At 48.1% G+C, this 23927-nt stretch overlaps 2 protein-coding genes across 11 annotated transcripts; both read left to right on the forward strand.

Moving 5' to 3' along the window:
• Positions 1-8231: 8231 nt before the first annotated feature.
• Positions 8232-18068, forward strand: LOC309859167 (spermatogenesis-associated protein 31E1-like). Of its 10 annotated transcripts, none has more exons than XR_014308570.1 (7): positions 8232-11491; positions 11889-11946; positions 12491-12551; positions 13153-13200; positions 13587-13644; positions 15897-15957; positions 16206-18068. XR_014308570.1 is itself a non-coding variant. In XM_082719665.1 (6 exons), exons 1-5 carry the CDS (start codon positions 11306-11308, stop codon positions 13639-13641), a joined length of 408 nt encoding a protein of 135 aa, XP_082575791.1. In that variant the 5' UTR covers positions 8232-11305; the 3' UTR covers positions 13642-13644; positions 15897-16199. The 10 variants fall into 10 exon arrangements, 5 of the variants coding, with proteins under 5 accessions (XP_082575791.1, XP_082575789.1, XP_082575792.1 ...); XR_014308571.1 differs by having other exon boundaries at positions 17802-18068; XR_014308574.1 differs by lacking the exons at positions 15897-15957; positions 16206-18068 and adding exons at positions 14189-14249; positions 14864-15890.
• On the forward strand, positions 17895-20224 carry LOC309859331 (putative spermatogenesis-associated protein 31C2; the record flags this gene model as incomplete). Its single annotated transcript, XM_082719983.1, has 2 exons — positions 17895-17899; positions 18029-20224. 2 exons carry the CDS (start codon positions 17895-17897, stop codon positions 18717-18719), a joined length of 696 nt encoding a protein of 231 aa, XP_082576109.1. The 3' UTR covers positions 18720-20224.
• Positions 20225-23927: the final 3703 nt, after the last annotated feature.

The following is a 23927-nucleotide window of genomic DNA, read 5'->3' on the forward strand; positions in this document are numbered from 1 at the left end:
TTGTTCTCAGTCTCCTTTCTGGTTCCCTATGTCTGTTCATCCTGCTATATTACATTCGCTATCATGGAGGTGGGGTGGGGTGGGGCAGGTTCCATGTCTCTTTAGTCAATTCTCAGTCACCTGGTAAGCCCTCTAGATCTTCCTCCACCACAACTACACCACATGTCTCAGGAACATTTCTACTGCTGGAAGTCTTCACCGCAGGGCTGTTAATCTCGTCTGACCCCTAAACACACTGAGATGCACTCTTTCTTCAATGGCAGAGTGAGGATCTCAGCAAACCACTCTTCCAGGTGGGGGAAAAAAAAAAAAAAAGAAAAGAAAACCAACAAAACAACAAAATGCCAACAAACAACAAAATGCCAACCAAACAGTTCATATTTATGAATGCACAGAATTGCTATTTTCTAAAGTCATGCCTGCTGTGATGCCTTGAATGCCAAGCACAGCCACTGTCTACACACTTGGCTTAGCCCCTAAGAATCTGCTTCATCTTCCAACAACCATGAATTAGAGTTGCTTATTTCTGTTTCTATGTATAGCTCCTCATGAATTCAACTTCTGCTAAATACAAATTATTAAGATACATGCTTGAGGGTGTAAAATAATGAATGGTATTGTAAGCCCCTAAGAATCTGCTTCATCTTCCAACAACCATGAATTAGAGTTGCTTATTTCTGTTTCTATGTATAGCTCCTCATGAATTCAACTTCTGCTAAATACAAATTATTAAGATACATGCTTGAGGGTGTAAAATAATGAATGGTATTGTACAGGGTCAGCTCACCCGCCTCCAGAGACCTGTTGAAGGGCACCTGAATCATCGACAGGGACGACCTCCAGCAGCTCTTCCCGGGTGAGTCGTGCTGAATCGGATGTCAGCTGACATGAAACAGAGGGGTCACAAGCGTGAAGAAATTTAACTTAAGAGAGGAATTGTGTTTTTTCCCTATTAATTAGGAAAATGCCAGTCTCCTCAAAGTTAGTTAGCAGAGCACTTCTGTGCACATCACAAAAAGTTAGAAACTGAGAGAACCAGTGCCATTTCTGGAACATCGGAGGAGAGTCGTTAATCTCGTCTGACCCCAAAACACACTGAGGTGCAGTTTCTTCAATGGCAGAGTGAGGACCTCAGCATGCTTGTCTCCCAGGCATACAAAGCAAAACAACAAATGCCAAGCAAACAATTCAAAGTAATTAGTTTTGAATTCTGGAAATGAACCCAGTCACAGAACAAACCAACAGCCGTCTGTCCAACAGAAGCCACTAACCCTTGGTGAGAGAGCGGCATCTGGAATGTTCTAACCCCTGCCTCCTCACACACCCCTTCATCCCACAACCTGCTCAGTGGAACAATGCAAAGTTGACCGGACATGTTAACATCTTAAGAAGGCTGGCCTTGTACTGAACGTCGATCAATACCATACACCAGACTGATAGAAAGAAAAAACAAACAGAAGAAACATGATAACCTCAATAAATGCATAAAAAGAATTTGACAAAATGCATTACCTACAAATGGTCCAACATGAAATTAAGGAAACAGTTACATTTCAAATAGCATAATTGAGAATAAAATACCTAGGAATAATTTTAGCAAAAGAGGTGTGATACTCGTATTCCACAAGCTATGAAGCAGTGTTGGAAGAAATTAAAGCAGGTGTCAGGAAGCAGAAAGACACCCCCGCTCGTGGACTGGAAGGCAGCATCATCAAGGCGGCTGTCTCCCAAACGGGGGTGCGGCTTCACTCCACACCGCAGAGAAATCCCAGCTGCCTTTCATGCATAAATAGACAAGGATGATCCCAAAATTCACATGAAATGCAAAAGGCCCAGAAAGGAGGAATTAATCTTGAAAACAAACAAACAAACAAACAAAAAAGGAAAATGTAAAGGTCTTGTATTTCCTAATCTCAAAACCAGCTACAAAAGTACAGTGACCAAGAGAATGCAGAACGTAGGTAGGGACAGACTCAAAGACCAAGGGCATAGAACTGAGAATTCAGAGAGAAGCCCTCACATTTATCAATCGATTTTGACAAGAGTGCCAGGACCACTTAATGAGGAAAGAATAGCTTCCTTAACAAGCAGTGCGGGAAGAACTGAACATTCTCGTGCAGAAGAGTGTGGCCCGTCCCCCCCCCCCCCCCACCATACACAGAGACCCACTGATAGTGGGCCACAGAGTGACATGCAGGAACTGAGACTGTAGCCTTCCAGAAAAAAACAAAGTAAATCTTCATGGACTGGGCTTAGGCAATGACGGGCAGTTTCTTAGAAAGTTGAGCATAGACTTATCATGGACCCCCGCAAATGCACTCCCAGATGTACACCCAAGCTCACTGAAAACCTAAGTCCACACACTGTGGTGTGGTGTCTGTGCACCAGTGTTTCCAGCAGCTTCATTCCCAACACCCAAAGAGTGGAAACTCCTCAAGTTCGTAGGTGGGTAAATGGGTACACGAATCTTGCACCCATCCGATGGGCTCTCATTCAGCTTACCCAGGGGCCACAAATTGGAGGTCACAGGCACAGTCCTATAGACTGCCCCATCTTCCCAAGACAGTAGACACCAGCCGAAGTCTGGAAATCTCTGAGACCCTCTTCACTTCAGAGCGGCTACGAGCTTGTGTATCCCTACAGATGCATTCAAGTCTGGCCACTCTGCTGCAATGACCCACAGAACTCAGGAAAGCACTCTACTTCCAGTTTTATTATAGCAAAAAGGTAAATCAGAACCAGTCAAAGGAAGAAACATGCACAGTGGGTCTGGGACAGGGAGGGTTCCAAGCATCAAGTCCTCTGAGAGGCGCTCCCTCCTGGCATGTGGGCAGTGCAGACATGGAGGATGGTCTGCCAGGAAAAAGCATATAATTCAATGATTCTGTATTTAAAATTTACCTATTCACTCAAGCATTGCTGTTCCAAGGGCTTCCTGGGGCTTTATCACATGGACGTGATTGACTGAACCACTGCCCATGTAACTGACCTCATTCTTCAGCCCCAGTTCATTCTCAGAGGTCAGGCTGACATCATCTGGCTCATTAGGTGAGCCGGCCCTGAGATTGTCAGTGTGGCTAGCCCTACCACAAGCTATCTGGGAGCAAACTCTAGCAGCTGTGGTTTGAGGGGACCCACAATGACTTTCTAACTCTTGGGAAATTCTAAAAATTGGGAGGTTGTCTCCCAGGAGCTGGGGACAAAGGGCAGTGAAATTCTTTACTATACAAGCCATAGGATGGAATGAACTACTGACTCATGCCACAACAAGATTCAGCCCAAAATGCATGATGGTAAGTGAATGAAGCCAGATGTCAAAAGCCACGTACTGTGAACTGCAGCTTCTATGAGATGTCCAGGAAAAGAAACCCATAGAGAAAGGCAATAAATCAGTCATTGCCAGGGGTTGGGGGAAGGAGGCATGTGGGGAGAGACTGCTAATCTGTCTGTGGTTTCTTTGCTGGGGGGGTGATGGAATGTTCCGGATTTAGAGTGTTGATGGGTACACAACTCTGTGTATACACTTGACACAGGTAACATTCATGGCACTTGAATGATCTCTATAAGAAAAAGCACGTAATAGTGGTCCAAAGGGACATGTGCACCGGAATGTTTATAGCAGCAATGTCCACAATAGCCAAAGAATAGAAAGAGCCTAGATGTCCATCAACAGATGAATGGATAAAGAAGATGTGATACACACACACACACACACACACACACACACACACACACACACTGGAATACTATGTAGCCATCAAAAGAAATGAAATCTTGCCATTTGTGAAAACATGGATGGAACTAAAGGGTACTATGCTTATTGAAATAGAGAAAGACTACTATCATATGATCTCCTTGATATGAGGAAGTGGAGATGCAACGTGGGGGTTTGGGGACTCGGAAAAGAATAAATGAAGCAAGATAGGATTGGGAGGGAGATAAACCATATAAGACTCTTAATCTCACAAAACAAATGGAGGGTTGCTTGGGGAAGGGGGGTCGGGAGAGGGTGGTTGGGTGATGGGCATTGGGGAGGGCATGTGCTATGGTGAGTTCTGTGAAGTGTGTAAACCTGGCGATTCACAGACCTGTACCCCTGGGGCTAATAATACATTATATGTTTATAAAATTTTTTTTTAAAAATTAAAAAAAAGAAAAAGCATATAATTCAACGATTCTGTATTTAAAATTTACCTATTCACTAAAACTGACTTGTCCTCCAAAGTCAATACTTAGCTGCTTTCAAGCCATTCATTCACAGACATGCACAGGGCATTGAAAAATTTTTCACCCAGCACACATGTTTCCTGCTGAGTGACAGTGGGGCATGGACAGCTTTCTTGTCTTGGCTTTCAGACAGAGATGGACAGAAGACACAGACAGCAGGGAAAGCACAGTGTAAAGGAAGCACCATCCACTCTGACACCTGCTCGGGGTTGGGGGGGGTGGCCTCAGGCACCTCCTTAACACTTCTGAACCCTCCTTTCTCTTTCATAAAATAAAGAAAATCAATGAATTGCTCTTAGGATCTAAGGTTTTAATCTATGGGGGAGGGGTGTTTGTGTGCACGTGCGCACATCCACAATTTTCCCTAGGGAAGATGTTTCAGTATTCACTAATTCAGTGTTCACTGTGACTGTGTAGAACATAAGGACCAGGAATAAAGAGAATCCAATGTATGTATTGGATTCTCTTGGATTCTCTTTATATATATACATATATATATGTATATATATAAAACCATATGTGTATCTTTACATATATGTGTTAGTCATGTTTCTGTGCCCCAAAGTCTATTTTAGCTGATAATGGACTGCTTCCTGCTGATGAATATGTGCACAATGCGACATTCTTTATCCTTTTTCTTCCAACCTGCCTCTATTATTATATTGAAGATGAATTTCTTATAGACAACATGTTTCCGAGTCTCGATTTTTATTCCATTCTGCCCGTCTTTTTGGTGTTTGGTATTTCATTGGTTTATTGGACCAGTTATATAAAAATAATCCCTAACCCTACACCTAAAGGAGCTGGAGAAAGAACAAGAAAGAAACCCTAAGCCCAGCAGGAGAAGAGAAATCATAGAGATCAGAGCAGAAATCAATGAAATAGAAACCAAAAAAACAATAGAACAAATCAAAGAAACTAGGAGCTGGTTCTTTGAAAGAATTAATAAAATTGATAAACCCCTGGCCCGACTTATCAAAAAGAAAAGAGAAAGGACCCAAATAAATAAAATCATGAACGAAAGAGGAGAGATCACAACTAACACCAAAGAAATACAAACTATTATAAGAACATACTATGAGCAACTCTACGGCAATAAATTTGACAATCTGGAAGAAATGGATGCATTCCTAGAAACATATAAACTACCACAACTGAACCAGGAAGAAATAGAAAGCCTGAACAGACCCATAACCAGTAAGGAGATTGAAACAGTCATTAAAAATCTCCAAACAAACAAAAGCCCAGGGCTAGACGGCTTCCCGGGGGAATTCTACCAAACATTTAAAGAAGAATTAATTCCTATTCTCCTGAAACTGTTCCAAAAAATAGAAATGGAAGGAAAACTTCCAAACTCATTTTATGAGGCCAGCATCACCTTGATCCCAAAACCAGACAAGGATCCCACCAAAAAAGAGAGCTATAGACCGATATCCTTGATGAACACAGATGCGAAAATACTCAACAAAATACTAGCCAATAGGATTCAACAGTACATTAAAAAGATTATTCACCACGACCAAGTGGGATTTATTCCAGGGCTGCAGGGTTGGTTCAACATCCGCAAATCAGTCAATGTGATACAACACATCAATAAAAGAAAGAACAAGAACCATATGATACTCTCAATAGATGCTGAAAAAGCATTTGACAAAGTACAGCATCCCTTCCTGATCAAAACTCTTCAAAGTGTAGGGATAGAGGGCACATACCTCAATATCATCAAAGCCATCTATGAAAAACCCACCGCAAATATCATTCTCAATGGAGAAAAACTGAAAGCTTTTCCACTAAGGTCAGGAACATGGCAGGGATGTCCATTATCACCGCTGCTATTCAACATAGTACTAGAGGTCCTAGCCTCAGCAATCAGACAACAAAAGGAAATTAAAGGCATCCAAATTGGCAAAGAAGAAGTCAAATTATCACTCTTCGCAGATGATATGATACTATATGTGGAAAACCCAAAAGACTCCACTCCAAAACTGCTAGAACTTATAGAGGAATTCAGTAAAGTGTCAGGATATAAAATCAATGCACAGAAATCAGTTGCATTTCTCTACACCAACAGCAAGACAGAAGAAAGAGATATTAAGGAGTCAATCCCATTTACAATTGCATCCAAAACCATAAGATACCTAGGAATAAACCTAACCAAAGAGACACAGAATCTATACTCAGAAAACTATAAAGTACTCATGAAAGAAATTGAGGAAGACACAAAGAAATGGAAAAATGTTCCATGCTCCTGGATTGGAAGAATAAATATTGTGAAAATGTCTATGCTACCTAAAGCAATCTACACATTTAATGCAATTCCTATCAAAGTACCATCCATCTTTTTCAAAGAAATGGAACAAATAATGCTAAAATTTATATGGAACCAGAAAAGACCTCGAATAGCCAAAGGGATATTGAAAAAGAAAGCCAACGTTGGTGGCATCACAATTCCGGACTTCAAGCTCTATTACAAAGCTGTCATTATCATGACAGCATGGTACTGGCACAAAAACAGACACATAGATCAATGGAACAGAATAGAGAGCCCAGAAATAGACCCTCAACTCTATGGTCAACTAATCTTCGACAAAGCAGGAAAGAATGTCCAATGGAAAAAAGACAGCCTCTTCAATAAATGGTGCTGGGAAAATTGGACAGCCACATGCAGAAAAATGAAATTGGACCATTTCCTTACACCACACACAAAAATAGACTCAAAATGGATGAAGGACCTCAATGTGCGAAAGGAATCCATTAAAATCCTTGAGGAGAACACAGGCAGCAATCTCTTCGACCTCTGCCGCAGCAACATCTTCCTAGGAACAACGCAAAAGGCAAGGGAAGCAAGGGAAAAAATGAACTATTGGGATTTCATCAAGATCAAAAGCTTTTGCACAGCAAAGGAAACAGTTAACAAAATCAAAAGACAACTGACAGAATGGGAGAAGATATTTGCAAACGACATATCAGATAAAGGACTAGTGTCCAGAATCTATAAAGAACTTAGCAAACTCAACACCCAAAGAACAAATAATCCAATCAAGAAATGGGCAGAGGACATGAACAGACATTTCTGCAAAGAAGACATCCAGATGGCCAACAGACACATGAAAAAGTGCTCCATATCACTCGGCATCAGGGAAATACAAATCAAAACCACAATGAGATATCACCTCACACCAGTCAGAATGGCTAAAATCAACAAGTCAGGAAATGACAGATGCTGGCGAGGATGTGGAGAAAGGGGAACCCTCCTACATTGTTGGTGGGAATGCAAGCTGGTGCAGCCACTCTGGAAAACAGCATGGAGGTTCCTCAGAATGTTGAAAATAGAACTGCCCTATGACCCAGCAATTGCACTATTGGGTATTTACCCTAAAGATACAAATGTAGTGGTCCAAAGGGGCACATGCACCCGAATGTTTATAGCAGCAATGTCCACAATAGCCAAACTATGGAAAGAACCTAGATGTCCATCAACAGATGAATGGATCAAGAAGATGTGGTATATATACACAATGGAATACTATGCAGCCATCAAAAGAAATGAAATCTTGCCATTTGCGACAACATGGATGGAACTAGAGCGAATCATGCTTAGCGAAATAAGTCAAGCAGAGAAAGACAACTATCATATGATCTCCCTGATATGAGGAAGGGGTGATGCAACATGGAGGCTTAAGTGGGTAGGAGAAGAATAAATGAAACAAGATGGGATTGGGAGGGAGACAAACCATAAGTGACTCTTAATCTCACAAAACAAACTGAGGGTTGCTTGGGGGAGGGGGTTTGGGAGAAGAGGGTGGGATCATGGACATTGGGGAGGGTATGTGCTTTGGTGAGTGCTGTGAAGTGTGTAAACCTGGTGATTCACAGACCTGTACCCCTGGGGATAAAAATATATGTTTATAAAAAATAAAAATTAAAAAATATTAAAAAAAAAAATCTCTCAACATCATATCTAGGGAGGGAGGACTGTCATTTCCTTGTCAATTAAAGATGACAATAACCCAAATTGTTGGAACTTTTCTGCATATCCTGCTCTGATCCTGGGAAAATTTGGTAGGTTGTCTTCATCATGTTGATGGTTTTCTTTTCTGTGCGCCATACTTTTCAGTGCTCTGAGAACATGCACGTAAGCCCATTTTTAAAATTCAATAGCTCCTTCTGGAATATTCTGGAGTGGATGACCACCACTCACACCTCACCAGGACATATGAGAGCACCTGTGATCCTGCTCCTTCCCCAGAATTTTTTAGCTTAGCCAATCTGATGAATTGAAACACATTATCACATCCTCCAATGTGTGCAGTTTGCTCTGTCGATGGAAGACTCGGGTAGGAGGCAAAGTAGTTGCAACTTCACTAATCCTAGAAAGCTAAAAGGCTAGAGAGGATATGACGCAGAAGCATCCTCTGTGTAGTGAAAGGGACCACAAAAATCCTCCAGGTCTCACCAAACTGGATTTACAAAAAATATTTATACTGGAAGCTAAATTCCTTCTCTAGATACTAACATGAATATTAAGAAGGTTCCATTGTAAGCCTAGGAGAAATGCAGAACCATTTGGGAGTTCTTGTCTATTTCATGGAATGTTTTGGAATCTAGGGCTTGTGTCTCTCCGGCCCAGAGTTTGGGCAGGACCTCAACTGACCTTCCCGGATTTGAATAGATGACACAGAGGCACAGGTGTGCTCAGTGCTACAACCTGGGCTGTTGAGTGAGCACTCCCAGGTAAAACATTTCTCAAACCTTGACATTCATCACAGAAAAGGCAGGGTGGTACACCCTGTGTTCTATCATTGGAGATTTTATTATGTATCAGATGAAGCACACGGAAGAAGAAAACAGGAGTGGAATCTATCTCTGTGAGCATCCGTGCCATTACGAGGCATGTAATAGTGCACTTCAGATGTCTCCCCAGCGTAAATACATGGAAAAATTGTGCTTTTCTTACAAAAAGATACACATTATACCTAAATATGGAGACCAGTGTTTAGAACGTGAACAAGCAAAATGCTCCAAACATGAAAGCCCCATCTAAATTCCTCCAAAAGCTGCTATATATCTCAAATGTTTACTTTTACCCAAGTTTTATTTATGAAAAGCTCCTTTTTCCTCCATCACTTGGCAAGCTCAGGGCTTGTTAGCCTGAAAATCCCTGGCTTAAATTCAAATACATTTTCACCTCCTTTTCTTTGATTTAATAAAATCCATCCCCAAGTGTGAGGCCTGGTCTTATCTGTTTTCTGTTGAGTCACGGTCACCTTGTTCCACGAGCCCTGGTGGTGGGCCAGCCAGACCCAGGCCCTGCTGCCTGGCACAGTCAGAATGCAGCCTGCTAACAGCCACAGCCCAATACCTTCATTTACTGCTAAAAATCTCCAGCCAGGAGAAAGCAAGTACCATCCACTAAGAATAAAAAGCCTGCATTTTATTCTTTTAGGTTTGGGAACCATCAGAAAGTGATATTAGTTGGATTCAGCTTGTCATAAATAGGGCAGTGGGGAGGTTTCAAAACTAAAAGTCACACTGGGATCTTTAAGGTCTTGGCAACAAAGACCCCTGCAGGGGACAAAACATCTTACAATCAGTTTTTCTCCTCCCTTCCTATTGGCCATTTCATTTTTGCTATGTCTGATTTTATTTCCAAAGGGGTTGTTTACATTATAGTGTATCTTAGTGTTTAAAAGCTGACATTTATAAACTATATAGAAGATGTAAGGAATAAGGAAAAGAAACCCGTACATATCCCAAACATTCTAAGAAATGTGGTATCATCCACATCTTTGGAGTCATCTGTACATCTCTTCCCCGGTCTATCAGTCCTGTTCCTTATTCTCTGTGTTTACTTTATATTTTTACCAAAGTAAAAGCATCGCTAAATCATATTTTATTTTGTATAGTTTCGAAACTAGAACAAATGCAACCATCCTTCACAATTTTTCTGCAAGTCGCTTTTATCTCTTCCTCAGTAGCATGTCTAAGTAATGTAAACTTACAATGTTTCACTGTAGTTCACTGTAACTTGAGCACGATACTGCAGAGCACATACGTTCCACTCGACAGGACTGGGTTGGTCCCCATTTTTTATTACTACAAAATGGAAGGTTTTCTCTAGCTCTATTAGCAGAATCACTCTTTCAAAACGTCTGCTCTCTTCAGTCTGGCCCAGGTCCTGGTGAAGCATTTTCAAAAGTGATGGCTCTAACTCACAGCCCTACCACAGTCAGAACCCATGGGCAGGGGATGACATCACTACACAGGCAACATTCCGTGGTGTCAGCAAAAGACCATACCCAAGACATTCTCAGAACTGAAGCTACTATCTAGACAACACCGTGAATGGTGAGAAACTTGGGCTGCTGGGTAGGAGTTACACTGCAAGCCTGGGAGAAATGTGAACTCATTTGGAAGTCCTTAACTACTTCCTCTATCATTGTAAATTTTGAATAATCATTAATGATATAAGTCCCTCTAGTTGATGTTAGTGAAGATTAACTGAAATAAAACATATTAAGTTGTTTTCAAAATGGACATGGCTAAAGAGGCACAAAAGAAATTTGAGTTTCTTTTGTACTAGGGTGATGCAAGGAAAGAACATATTATGTGGGGAGACTGGAGCTGCAAAGAGAAGACAAAAGTTCCTGGAATTAACAAAAATTCCAAGGAAAGTCCAGATTTTTCTACTTTCTTTTTTTTTCTTCTGGAGATCTCAAGGGGAACAGGTATTCTCTGAGCTTCAAGCAAGATGAAGGGCAAATTGACAAAGGTCTGTCTCTAGCACGGTGAGCGGGTAGCAGTGTCAAGCCTGGGAGGGCGAAGGGATGACAGAGCTACAGGGCTAGCGGTGGAGAGGGGATGTGGTCCTGCTACTTGTGTCCCTCCTTACCTGTCCTCAAGGGCCCTTTGTGACCAGACCACAGCTCTGTGATGTGGGCATGGGGCTTGTGTCTGCATGGACACACTCAGGGCTCAGTTACCAGAGGGCAGCCGTGCAATCAGTCCCTAACTCTCAGACCTCAGTTACCTGAGGGTAGCCGTGCGATTGGACATTAAAACTTTTTAAAAGAAAGAGATGAAGAATTATCTCTTCCCTCAGGAATTCCTTACTGATGGTTGGCTGAGCCCCAGTCCCACTCGCTGGGCCGTTAATGCCAACTTTGCCTTAGTGTGTGGACTAGGGCTTTTTGTCTTCTTACACTCCTATTTCCAGCCTGATCCATCCTCAGCACGAGGCAAGAAACACAGGAAGAGCAGGAAGGTAAGGAACCCTCATCCCAGACCCAGCAGACTGTAACTCGATCATCTTTTCTATTATTCTTTCCAATTTTCCGAGTCACTGGAGAGTCACTGGAGAGACTCGCAAAATGGGAAAGAATAGAATGGGTATTCTCAGGAGAGAGAAGACCAAAATCCATCCAAGACAAGCCAGACCAGGCAAGGGTTAGAGGGACATGAGGATTTCTCCCTGAGGATCTCCAGCCGGAGTCCGGTTGTGGTGGAGGGGGGGGGGTCTAGGGCAGCATCCCAAACACAGTGACGGGTGGCCAAGGACCAGAGGTTAAGAGCTGCCTCTCTAGGGGAAGTCAGGCCCCTGAGCACTGGGTCATCGACTGCTGGGGTGGGGTCCCCAGCCTCCCTGTGTTCTCCTATCTCAGTACGAAGTGGAGCCACAAAGAAGAAGCAACACAAGCAAGAAAAATCAGACCGTGAAAGGTGAGTGTCCGCCATTCACCACTGCGTGCCCCAGTTACACGGTGCCCCCCGCTCTGAAGGCCCAGTCCCACTGTCTCCAGGACACTAGGGCCTGAGCCCATCCCTCAGGAAACAGAGCCCGGGGTGGGGGTTGGGGGCTCTGAGGAGGGAGAGTGAACCCGGAGCCTTCCCAGATTCTGCACCAGAATGAAGCCCTGAGGGGCTGGAACTGGTATCCCTCACCAGGTGCCCCAGGGCCTGGACTGGGGTCAGGACCTCCCGCTCCCACTGTGGACAAGCTCTTCAACTCTGCTTAGATTCCTCTGGAGGCTACAGTAGTCCTTCCTCCCTCAGCAAGGTCATGAATGAGGAAGTACTTTGGAAAAGACAAAGCGATCCCCATCATGAATCCTGTAGTCACCATGCGGGCATGTGGCCTTGGACAGTGCTGTTTGGGCTCCTGAGTCCAATCCCCCAAAGGTCTCCCCTAATGGGACATTGTACCCAGCCAACCGTAAGATCCCAGGACCCTGTCTTCTGCTGTGACCCAGTCTCCTGTTTCCAGGTTTCAGAGAATTTCTGAACCATCTGAAAGAGGTTCAGAACCTGTTCTCCCTTCTGGAAAGGTACAGAAACTGCCCCCTTCTCCCCTGGGAGGGCCTTCCCGAGTCTACGGTGTGACCCCTGGGCTGCAGGGAACAGCCTCTGGGGCTGTTTGTGGGGACTGGGAGGGGTACAGACTGTGACCAAAGCGCTGGGCTGAGGGACAGCAGGAACATTGGCAAATTGACAAACATTTGTCTCTAGCACGGTGAGCGGGTAGCAATGTCAGGCCTGGGAGGGCGGAGGGATGACAGAGCTACAGGGCTAGCGGTGGAGAGGGGATGTGGTCCTGCTACTTGTGTCCCTCCTTACCTGTCCTCAAGGGCCCTTTGTGACCAGACCACAGCTCTGTGATGTGGGCATGGGGCTTGTGTCTGCATGGACACACCCAGGGCTCAGTTGCCAGAGGGCAGCCGTGCAATCGGTCCCTAACTCTCAGGGCTCAGTTACCTGAGGGTAGCCGTGCGATTGGACATTAAATCTTTTTAGAGGGAAGAGATCTCTTCCCTCAGGAATTCCTTACTGATGGTTGGCTGAGCCCCAGTCCCACTCGCTGGGCAGTTAATGCCAACTTTGCCTTTGTGTGTACTAGGGCTTTTCGTCTTCTTACACTCCTATTTCCAGCATGATCCATCCTCAGCACGAGGCAAGAAACACAGGAAGAGCAGGAAGGTAAGGAACCCTCTTCCCACACCCAGCAGACTGTAACTCGATCATCTTTTCTATTATTCTTTCCAATTTTCCGAGTCACTGGAGAGACTCGTGAGATGGGAAAGAATAGAATGGGTATTCTCAGGAGAGAGAAGACCAAAATCCATCCAAGACAAGCCAGACCAGGCAAGGGTTAGAGGGACATGAGGATTTCTCCCTGAAGATCTCCAGCCAGAGTCCGGTTGTGGTGGGGGGGGGGGGGTCTAGGGCAGTATCTCAAACACAGTGACGGGTGGCCAAGGACCGGAGGTTAAGAGCTGTCCCTCTAGGGGAAGTCAGGGCCCTGAGCACTGGGTTATCGGCTGCTGGGGTGGGGGCCCCAGCCTCCCTGTATTCTCCTATCTCAGTACCAAGTGGAGCCACAAAGAAGGAGCAACACAAGCAAGAAAATTCAGATCGTGAAAGGTGAGTGTCCACCATTCACCACTGCGTGCCCCAGTTACACGGTGCCCCCCGCTCTGAAGGCCCAGTCCCACTGTCTCCAGGACACTAGGGCCTGAGTCCATCCCTCAGGAAACAGAGCCCGGGGTGGGGGTTGGGGGCTCTGAGGAGGGAGAGTGAACCCGGAGCCTTCCCAGATTCTGCACCAGAATGAAGCCCTGAGGGGCTGGAACTGGTATCCCTCACCAGGCGCCCCAGGGCCTGGACTGGGGTCAGGACCTCCCGCTCCCACTGTGGACAAGCTCTTCAACTCTGCTTAGATTCCTCTGGAGGCTACAGTAGTCCTTCCTCCCTCAGCAAGGTCATGAATGAGGAAGTACTTTGGAAAAGACAAAGCGATCCCCATCATGAATCCTGTAGTCACCATGCGGGCATGTGGCCTTGGACAGTGTTGTTTGGGCTCCTGAGTCCAATCCCCCAAAGGTCTCCCCTAATGGGACATTGTACCCAGCCAACCGTAAGATCCCTGGACCCTGTCTTCTGCTGTGACCCAGTCTCCTGTTTCCAGGTTTCAGAGAATTTCTGAACCATCTGAAAGAGGTTCAGGACCTGTTCTCCCTTCTGGAAAGGTACAGAAACTGCCCCCTTCTCCCCTGGGAGGGCCTTCCCGAGTCTACGTTGTGACCACTGAGCTGCAGGGAACAGCCTCTGGGGCTGTTTGTGGGGACTGGGAGGAGGGGTACAGACTGTGACCAAAGCACTGGGCTGAGGGACAGCAGGAACATTGGCAAATTGACAAACATCTGTCTCTAGCACGGTGAGCGGGTAGCAATGTCAGGCCTGGGAGGGCGGAGGGATGACAGAGCTACAGGGCTAGCGGTGGAGAGGGGATGTGGTCCTGCTACTTGTGTCCCTCCTTACCTGTCCTCAAGGGCCCTTTGTGACCAGACCACAGCTCTGTGATGTGGGCATGGGGCTTGTGTCTGCATGGACACACCCAGGGCTCAGTTGCCAGAGGGCAGCCGTGCAATCGGTCCCTAACTCTCAGGGCTCAGTTACCTGAGGGTAGCCGTGCGATTGGACATTAAATCTTTTTAGAGGGAAGAGTTGGAAAATTATCTCTTCCCTCAGGAATTCCTTACTGATGGTTGGCTGAGCCCCAGTCCCACTCGCTGGGCAGTTAATGCCAACTTTGCCTTTGTGTGTACTAGGGCTTTTCGTCTTCTTACACTCCTATTTCCAGCATGATCCATCCTCAGCACGAGGCAAGAAACACAGGAAGAGCAGGAAGGTAAGGAACCCTCTTCCCACACCCAGCAGACTGTAACTCGATCATCTTTTCTATTATTCTTTCCAATTTTCCGAGTCACTGGAGAGACTCGTGAGATGGGAAAGAATAGAATGGGTATTCTCAGGAGAGAGAAGACCAAAATCCATCCAAGACAAGCCAGACCAGGCAAGGGTTAGAGGGACATGAGGATTTCTCCCTGAAGATCTCCAGCCAGAGTCCGGTTGTGGTGTTGGGGGGGGGGGTATAGAGCAGCATCCCAAACACAGTGACGGGTGGCCAAGGACCGGAGGTTAAGAGCTGCCTCTCTAGGGGAAGTCAGGCCCCTGAGCACTGGGTCATCGGCTGCTGGGGTGGGGGCCCCAGCCTCCCTGTGTTCTCCTATCTCCGTACCACGTGGAGCCACAAAGAAGGAGCAACACAAGCAAGAAAAATCACTGTGAATGGTGAGTGTCCGCCATTCACCACTGAGTGCCCCAGTTACACGGTGCCCCCTGCTCTGAAGGCCCAGTCCCACTGTCTCCAGGACACTAGGGCCTGAGCCCATCCCTCAGGAAACAGAGCCCTGGGTGGGGGTTGGGGGCTCTGAGGAGGGAGAGTGAACCCGGAGCCTTCCCAGATTCTGTACCAGAATGAAGCCCTGAGGGGCTGGAACTGGTATCCCTCACCAGGTGCCCCAGGGCCTGGACTGGGGTCAAGACCTCCCGCTCCCACTGTGCACAAGCTGTTCAACTCTGCTTAGATTCCTCTGGAGGCTACAGTAGTCCTTCCTCCCCCAGCAAGGTCATGAATGAGGAGCACTTTGGAAAAGACAATGTGATCCCATCATGAATATTGTAGTCACCTGCGGGCATGTGGCCTTGGACAGTGCTCTTTGGGGCTCCCGAGTCCAATCCCCCAAAGGTCTCCCCTAATGGGTCATTGTACCCAGCCTACCGTAAGTTCCCTGGACCCTGTCTTCTGCTCTGACCTGGTCTCCTGTTTCCAGGTTTACGAGAATTTCTGAACCATCTGGAAGAGGTTCAGGACTTTTTCTCCCTTCTGGAAAGGTAAAGAATCTGCCCCCTTCTCCCCTGGGTGGTCCTTCCCGAGTCTACGTGTGACCCGTGGGCTGAAGGAACAGCCTCTGGGGCTGTTTGCGGGGTCTGGTAGGAGCCGTGGGGACAGACTGTGACCAAAGACCTGGGCTAAGGGACAGCAGGAACATTGTGATGTGAGGGTGGTGCATGGAGGGCTCTGGGGTCCACTCCCAGACCCAACTGCTACAGCGGCAGTTCATGCCTACTGTCTCCCACAGCCACCTGGAGAGGCTCTCTGACCAGGGGGCTTTCACCAGTTCCTACGTCAAGCAGCCCCTGGGTAGGTGCGCCAAGGTGTGCCAGTTGGAGCCATGCAGGGAGCCTCTCGAAGATGCTACTCCCGCTCTCCCGTCATCACCTGCCCTAACTCCAGTGATGGGATCCCCTCGACCTCTGGCCTCCACCCTGTTAGCAGGACAAATGACCTCCTCAATTTCCATTGCTTCACACTCCTTCCTGACTTCTTCCTGGCTAGGAGAGCCGTTCTTCCCCCGGGATGGCTTTCCATACCAGCCACTTGCTCTTCCCCCTTCCCCACCATGTCTCTCTCTTTCAGAGACCTCCCCTGGGCCTCTGATAGTCTCCTTGGCCTCAGAGTGGCCAGACTCTCCTTTGACTCTCCCTCAGTGTGACTCAAGGGCACCCCTGCCATGCCTCATCCCACAGAACTCCACTCTACACATGCCTTGGTCAGCTGACAGGTCAACTTCTCCTGTCCCAGCCATCTCAGGCCTGGGCCGCTCACACTGCTCCATTTCGGCCCTGTCCCGGTGGCAGGCAGCTGCCAATGCCTGGAACCTGTCCATTTCAACACGCTTGGAGTCCTGTCAAGCGCCTCTGTCCCATGGCCCACCAGTAGCCTTGTTCTGGGGAGACCCCACACATAGGAAGAGACTAGGATCCCCCTCTTCCATCAGCCTGGACATCCAGAAGCTTATGGAATTACTCATTGCCTCGAGAAAAGAACTGAGGTCTTGGAGGGAGAAGGACAAGAAAGAAAGGTCAAAATACCAGTTGACCTCTTCCTGTGAGAATGTTCAAGTCCCCAGGTGACGGGCAGGACACCATGGGCCGCCCGTCCTTCTGGAGCATGAGGGGCAAAGCAAAACAGCTGCTTGGTCCTGAGAAGCCCCCACATCCCAAGATTCCAAGGGACAATTTAGAGCAGAAATGCCTCTAGCTCTTCTGGGGTCTCCCCTTTCTGCACAGCGAGTCCCTGGTGGCCACTATCAGGGTGACCGATCCCCCACTGGAGTTCCCGTCTGTCATATTCAATGAGCTCTCTCATGCCTTGCCACTCCAGATTCAGGGCAACATGGCTCCACGCCTCTCCCTGACCCAAGACTTAAATGACCCTTTGGCACAGCCCAAACCCTTGACCCTGAGATTGTCCCATACCGTGCCCCTTCCTCCATCTCAGCCCCAGCCCCTCCCTCTGTATCAGTCCATGCCCCAGCCCCTCCCTCTGACTCAGCCCCAGCCCCTCCCACTGGACCCCAACCCTTGACCCTGAGATTGTCCCATACCCTGCCCCTTCCTCCATCTCAGCCCCAACCCCTCCCTCTGACTCAGCCCCAACCCCTCCCTCTGGATCAGTCCCAGCTCCCACCTCTAACTGAGCCCCAGATGCAGGCAGGCCTTACACCCTCTGTCCCAGTTGGAAGCTCCTCTCTTCCACCCGAGATGTGGAAGTATGAGGTGTCTTGCCCTATAGCCCAGAAGTCACTGTCTTACATGCCAACTACTTTTCAAAACCTGGAATGTTGAAAAGATCTCAGCAAGTCTTTACCCAAGGTCCTCCTGGCCTTCTGCAGGGTGAGGGCCATGGGTCAGTCTCTATCCTTCCTGGAGAATTGATTGACTCTGAGCACTGGGAGCAACCGGATTGACACCTTTGGAAGAGGCTCATGAAGCAAGGAAGGGGCCCATCCTGCAGGATCCAGCTATCCCTAGAGATACAGCCTCACCAAGAGTTCCAGAAGGTGCCCCAGGCGCACAGCTGGCACAGTCCCAAGGCTGAGTCTGAGTCTACGAATTGAAGCTGCCAGGCCACACAGAAGACTGGGTCCAGGTACTCAGGAAGGACCGTGCCAGGAAAGATCTACACAAGGGCTCAGCGAGCTCCAGAGAAGGCTCCAGGAAGAAATCTTGAGGTGTCAGACACAGACATGAAGCCCTCCACAAGCAGTACAGATGAGAAGCACCTAGAGAAGGACCTGAGAGCCCATTTCAGAAAGTTGGGGCAGTTCAGAGAGGGTCAGATGCCTTTAGATGTTCATCTTTCCAGGCTTGCTGCCCACCACGCCTCGGACCTTCCTGGAAAGCCAAGCCCTCATGGGAAACCTGGAAAGCCAGCGCTTTCCAAGTGCTGGAAGCCCTCCCACGACTTCTCCATCCTCAGTCCATATGCTCAGCAGATGCTAGAAGCACATATCAAAAGGCTCAGGGTGAAGCACCGTTGGGGCCTCCCCCTCAAGGTTCTCAACACTATAAACCTCTTCAAGTTGAAGAAGGGCTTCCTCCTCTTCCAGTCCATCCCTTCCCACTCAGCCACCTGCATATCCAAGGCTGGCTTAGGCACCAAGTTCGTGGGAAATCCTTCTCAGCCCTATCAAGGAGAGGTGATGAAAGAGTCTTATCCCACCTGGGGGGTCCCCTTGGTGCTCCCCAGCTTACGTGTGAGGAAATCCAGCAGGCTCTGGAAGGGAACTCACCTGGGGGTGGCCCTCTAGCTGGACAGGGGCCCAGGCCACCTTCTCGGACCTTCACATACAGCTTTGTGGGCAGAATCTGGCACAATGAAACTGCCTCTAAAACACTTATGAACAGCAACTTGGAGTAAAGTCCAAGTCCAGCAATAGCCACAAAGGAGCTAAGGAGGGTGAATGGGGGTCTGGCCTCACGGGACATGACCATGCCAGAGCTCAACTTAGAGCCCCAGAATCTGAGTGCCAACGAGCCTGGGGAGGTGGGGGAGTTCAAGGAGGCCCCTGCCTGGGGAGTCACCTTAGAATCCTGTGTGCTGGCCAATAATCCAGGCCTCCGTGGCAAGCTGAGAAGTTCAGGGTCTTCAGGGAAAAGTGACAGTCCCTTGCAATGTACAAAGTTGGTCACCTGAGACCTCGAAGAGCTACACCTTGAGGCATGGCGCAGGGGATCGGAGTCCCAGAGGTTGGAGTCAGGGAACCGTCCTCGTGAAGCCACCCCTGCCGTGCTGCTTCAAGACTGTGAAACTGGGGTCCTCCTTCAAGACTGTGTGATGGAGAGTCTCCTTCAAGAGTGTCAGTCCAACATGTTCCTCACTGCTGACATTTTGGCTTCTCAGGGATCTCTGTCTAGCTTCCAGAGCAGGTCCAGTGAAGACACATTTACTTCCGAGGTGCTGCATGGCAAAAGATCCCGTGACCAGAGCCCCCACAGGCAGCTAGGACCCCTGGGACTGCAGCACCAGTGTAAGAGCCTGAGCAGGGCATGTGTCCCCTGTGAGAGGAGAGCGAGCTCCAGGAGGTCCCCCTCGAGAGAGCCTGCTAAAGAGTCGTAAGAAATGAAGCTCCTCTAGATCACTGAAGTGAGATGTCCAGTCCAGGGCAAGGAGTCAGGAGAGGCCTCGGGAAGCAAGGCCTGTGAGATCTTGCTGAAGAAGGAGAAGGCGCCTCCGGAAAACTATTCAGGAGAAGGATGACACACTTGCTCCAGTGGTTCTTTCCCAGTAGAGGCAGAGGACTGGAAGATTCCCTTCAAAAGGGCAAGGCTTCATCATCCCCGGCAGGTCAGCCATGGACAGCACTTCTGCGGAGGCTCAGGTGGTCGTGAGGGCTGTTGGGCGTATTGTAGAGGAGAAAATGTTGCCTTACCAGGGACTCAGGGTCCTGGAGGTCGGCTGGTGCAAAAAGGATCTCCAGGCTTCGGAAGACCCCGATGTCTGCTACCACAGGGTTCTCTCCTACCAAGAGCAGAGGAGAGTCATGAGGGAGACAGCAAGTCCACAGGGCACCCCCAGGGGCCACAACTATACCAACAAGACTGAGTGGATCGGGTGGCCCTTCCCCACCAGGGTGCCAGAGTGCCCGAGCAGACCCTGCCAGAATGAGGTCCCTGGTGCCGGGTCCTTCAGGCCCCACCCTGCAGGCCCATTGACCCAGGCAGTTCACCGGGCCAACCAGTGTGTGCTTCTCATGCCTTTCCCAGCAGGACAACTTTCTTCCAAGAAAAAACACAAAAGGTGCAGATAAAAACTTTTTTTCCTCACGTTAGTACATCATCTATGGGCTAATGGCTTCTTCATACCACATTTACTTAGATTCCCCAAAATAATTTTATTTTTTTTTCCCTCATGAGTGGCTTTTTTCCCCTCATGAGTGGCACTGGCCTCTGTGTGTGCCCTGCTGCGTTGGGAGGGAAGGATCAGGGTCTGCTCTCCCTGAGGACCTGTTTTGGCTTCCAGAATGAATGGGGCCTTGGAGGACAGTTTATCTCGGGGGTCCAACCCTGCTCCCTTCCTCCCTCTCCTTCAGTTTCCATGAAAAGGTGAACAAGACCCAGACCGGGACCTCGCTCTACACATCCTCTCCTGCTTTCCCTCCACCTGGAGCTTGTGTGGCTTTAGGGAGGGTTTGCCAAGGCAGAAATCCTGCGTAGGCTTTAGAAAGATGGAATCCTAGGTCAGAGTGGGGCCCGCAGTTGGGAGACACAAGGCTGGCCTTGAGGGCAGAGGTGAGAAATCCTGCCCCACCCCCCGCAGTCTCCTGCAGCGAGTAGAGGAGGGCCACCCCAGGAGCCTTCTCACCCCAGGGGGTCCCATCTTAGCTCCCTCAGCCTCTGTTCTCACACAGAGTTGTAAGGCACAAACTTGAACCCGGTGTTGACGGTGTGTGGGGCCTGCCACAGAAATCCCCAGGGACCCACATTTCCAGACCCAGGGCACTGAAGGGGCCTGCCCACCAGCACCCTCTTCCCCTCTTGGGGGATTGAGGGAGTGTGGCTGTGGGCAGGGGTCCCTATACTTAGGGTGGGATGCCAGGAAGGAGGTCAAGTGACAGAGTGTGCCCATGCCTGATATGAGGACTGAAGACCCTTGGCTATGGGCCCAGAGGGGAGAAGTTAGAGGTCCTGCGGCTGTCCCCGCAGGGTCTGCGCCCCACTGCAGCTGCCAATTCCAGGGGTGGGGGGGTTGAGGGAGTGGTGTGGGGGCTGTACAGAAGCCACCTGAGCTACCACACAAACTGCCAGGTAGGCCTTCAGGCAGAGAAGAGAATTTCTGCATAATCTGATAAGCTTGTAGGACTGGGGGCTCCAGACGGACTTGTGGTCTGTGACCTTTATGTACACGTGGATGCCAGGCCAAGGGAGTGGCCTGGCTCCTGGTCTTGGTTACCCTAGAGCCTGGAGGGGCAGGAGGCCCTCAGATGGGGCTTCTTCAGGCCCTCAGATGGGGCTTCTCCCATCCCTGGCTGGAAGGGATGTGTCCAGAAGGAGGGTGGAGTCTAGGAGAGCCCCGCAACCCCCGCGTGTCTGCTCCCTACCCAACATTGTCCTCCAGGGTCCCCCACACACCACTCTGATGGAGACCCATACAGAGATCCAACACAGAGACAGTGCACAGAGAACTCTAACAGAGACCTCTGACAGATACCCACACAGAGACTCCACAGAAACCCCTCAGCACGACCCTACACGAGATCTCTGCCAGAGACTCACAGCGGCAGGGGCTAAATTTCTGCTTATCATGATACCATTACTTATGATCATCCACGTTGTAGACAGCAAGGCCTTCTCAGAAACACCCAGAGACCAAGCCCATCCCATACTAAGAGATACCTGGCAGCTGTTGCTGTTGGGCTGTGACAAACACCATGGCAGGGGCCATGAAAGTCCCGGTGTGAACAGGGGAGTGGGGAGGGCGCCCTGAGGGCAGGCATCCAGCACACTGACTCCTATGATGGGAATCTTCCCTGGAAGCTTGTGTGCACACCACTACGGACCATGCCTCCCCCCGTGACAGAGGAGTTTTGCTACACATCCTCGCAGTCCATTTCGGATAGTGTTTGGCCACTTATGTAACGAAAGACCATCGGTTTCCAAAATTTTGTGAAATTTACATTAACTGAAAATTTTGTTTTCTATCTATTGGGGGGGGGGAAGGGGCATGGAGAAGGAGTAAAAGAGGGAGGGAGAAACAAGCAGAAGGACAAGCAGGCCACTCCCTTGGCCTGAGTACCCACCAGTCCCCTGGGAGCCATCCTGGGACCACCAGTTCTCAGGAACTGAGATCATGACCTGAGTTGAAACCGAGAGTTGGTGCCTTACTTGACTGAGCCAGCTGGGTGCTCCCAAGATTTTTTTTTTTTTTTTCATTACCTTTTTTTTTTTTTTTTTACAATTTTAATTTATTTTTTATTTTCAGCATAACAGTATTCATTATTTTTCACCACACCCAGTGCTCCATGCAATTCGTGCCCTTTATAATACCCACCACCTAGTACCCCAAACTCCCACCCCCCACCCCTTCAAAATCCTCAGATTGTTTTTCAGAGTCCATAGTCTCTCATGGTTCACCTCCCCTTCCAATTTCCCCCAACTACCTTCTCCTCTCTAACTCCCCATGTCCTCCATGCTATTTGTTATGCTCCACAAATATTTTTGAACTAACTTTTGAAGTACGCAAGAGAGGAGAAAATACATTCCAAAGTATTCACAAAATAGTAATGATGGTGATGTTCTGTGCTTGTGGAGGGTTTCCTCCTCATGAAGCCCTGAGTCAGGACCTTGGCTTAGAGCACCTCGCTCACAACCCTAACTCCCTTCTTTAACCCCTCCCCCCTAACTGCTCCTCTAACCACTTCCCCTAACCCCTCCTCCAACGACTTCTCTAACCCCTCCTTTAGCCACGCCCCTAACCACTCCCACCTTCAAAGGAATCAATCCATGTGACTGATGAAGAGCAGGAAAGTTTCTTGCTGTTGTCTGCTTTGTAAAACAAGGTTGCTTCTTGTCACCTCTCTTCTGGATTATTTCACAGACATTAGACAAAGCTTTAGAAGAAAGTTCTCCCTCATCTAAGAGAGTGGATCTTCCCACGTTTTATCACAAAACTTTCCTACAAACATTTCAGAAATGCCAATATAATACATAATATTTTCTACACATGAATAAAAGATTTATCTCATGTAAATGCTAAGAAAGCAAGACAGCAAATTAGTGATTGAATAAAAGATTTATCTCATGTAAATGCTAAGAAAGCAAGACAGCAAATTAGTGATTGAAACCTCAGATGAGCAGAGACCTGCCGTGATCAGCTACAGAGAAGGATGATACACGTAAGCAACGTCGACTTTGCAATCATGGGGTAAACTATGATGTGGGGCTTGAAGCACACAGAGAACTAAAGAAAAGGGCCCACCTGTGTTGAGACCTGACTGTTTCCAGGACACTAAATGTGATTTTTTTTTTCCTTAAACAGGATCTCAAGAAATTCATGCCATGACACTGTGTGTTAAGGTTAATCAGGCTGTTTTTTATGGAAAGAAAGAAAAACAGGTTGAGGTCTGGAAAGTTTATTGGCCAAGGTGTCATCATGGAGAGGCCTGCCCCTGAGACCGAGGGTGGGAGGTTTCTGGAACAATGTCCCCCACACTAGGGCACTTGCTGGGAGAAATGCACTTACTGACAGGAGGTTTTATCTACACATGCTCCTTGCTTTTCCTACCAAATAGGACTGCTGAGTCACGGAAACACTAAGTAGGAGACATTGAGACTAGGGTGCTGAGTGACTGTCTTAGGTCAATCCTTCATCTGTCTCATGCCTCCAAACTACCCTTTGTCTCATGCCACAACTACCCATGTCAGCATGTGGAGGGTTCGGACAGATGAAGCCCTACAAACTCTGGCTAAAAGAAAGACCCCATGACAAGAGTTCACCAATGCCCAGGAGTTTAAAGGAC

The sequence above is a fragment of the Mustela nivalis genome (assembly GCF_964662115.1).
Source record: "Mustela nivalis genome assembly, chromosome: 2".
In the NCBI taxonomy this organism is placed as follows: domain Eukaryota; kingdom Metazoa; phylum Chordata; class Mammalia; order Carnivora; family Mustelidae; genus Mustela; species Mustela nivalis.

Coding starts and splice junctions, on each gene's coding strand:
- LOC309859167 (XM_082719663.1), top strand. CDS start 11,306: ATGAAGAATTATCTCTTCCCTCAGGAATTCCTTACTGATGGTTGGCTG. Junction 11,947..14,188: donor GAAAAATCAGACCGTGAAAG/GTGAGTGTCCGC, acceptor TCCTGTTTCCAG/GTTTCAGAGAATTTCTGAAC. Junction 14,250..16,205: donor CTGTTCTCCCTTCTGGAAAG/GTACAGAAACTG, acceptor TGTCTCCCACAG/CCACCTGGAGAGGCTCTCTG.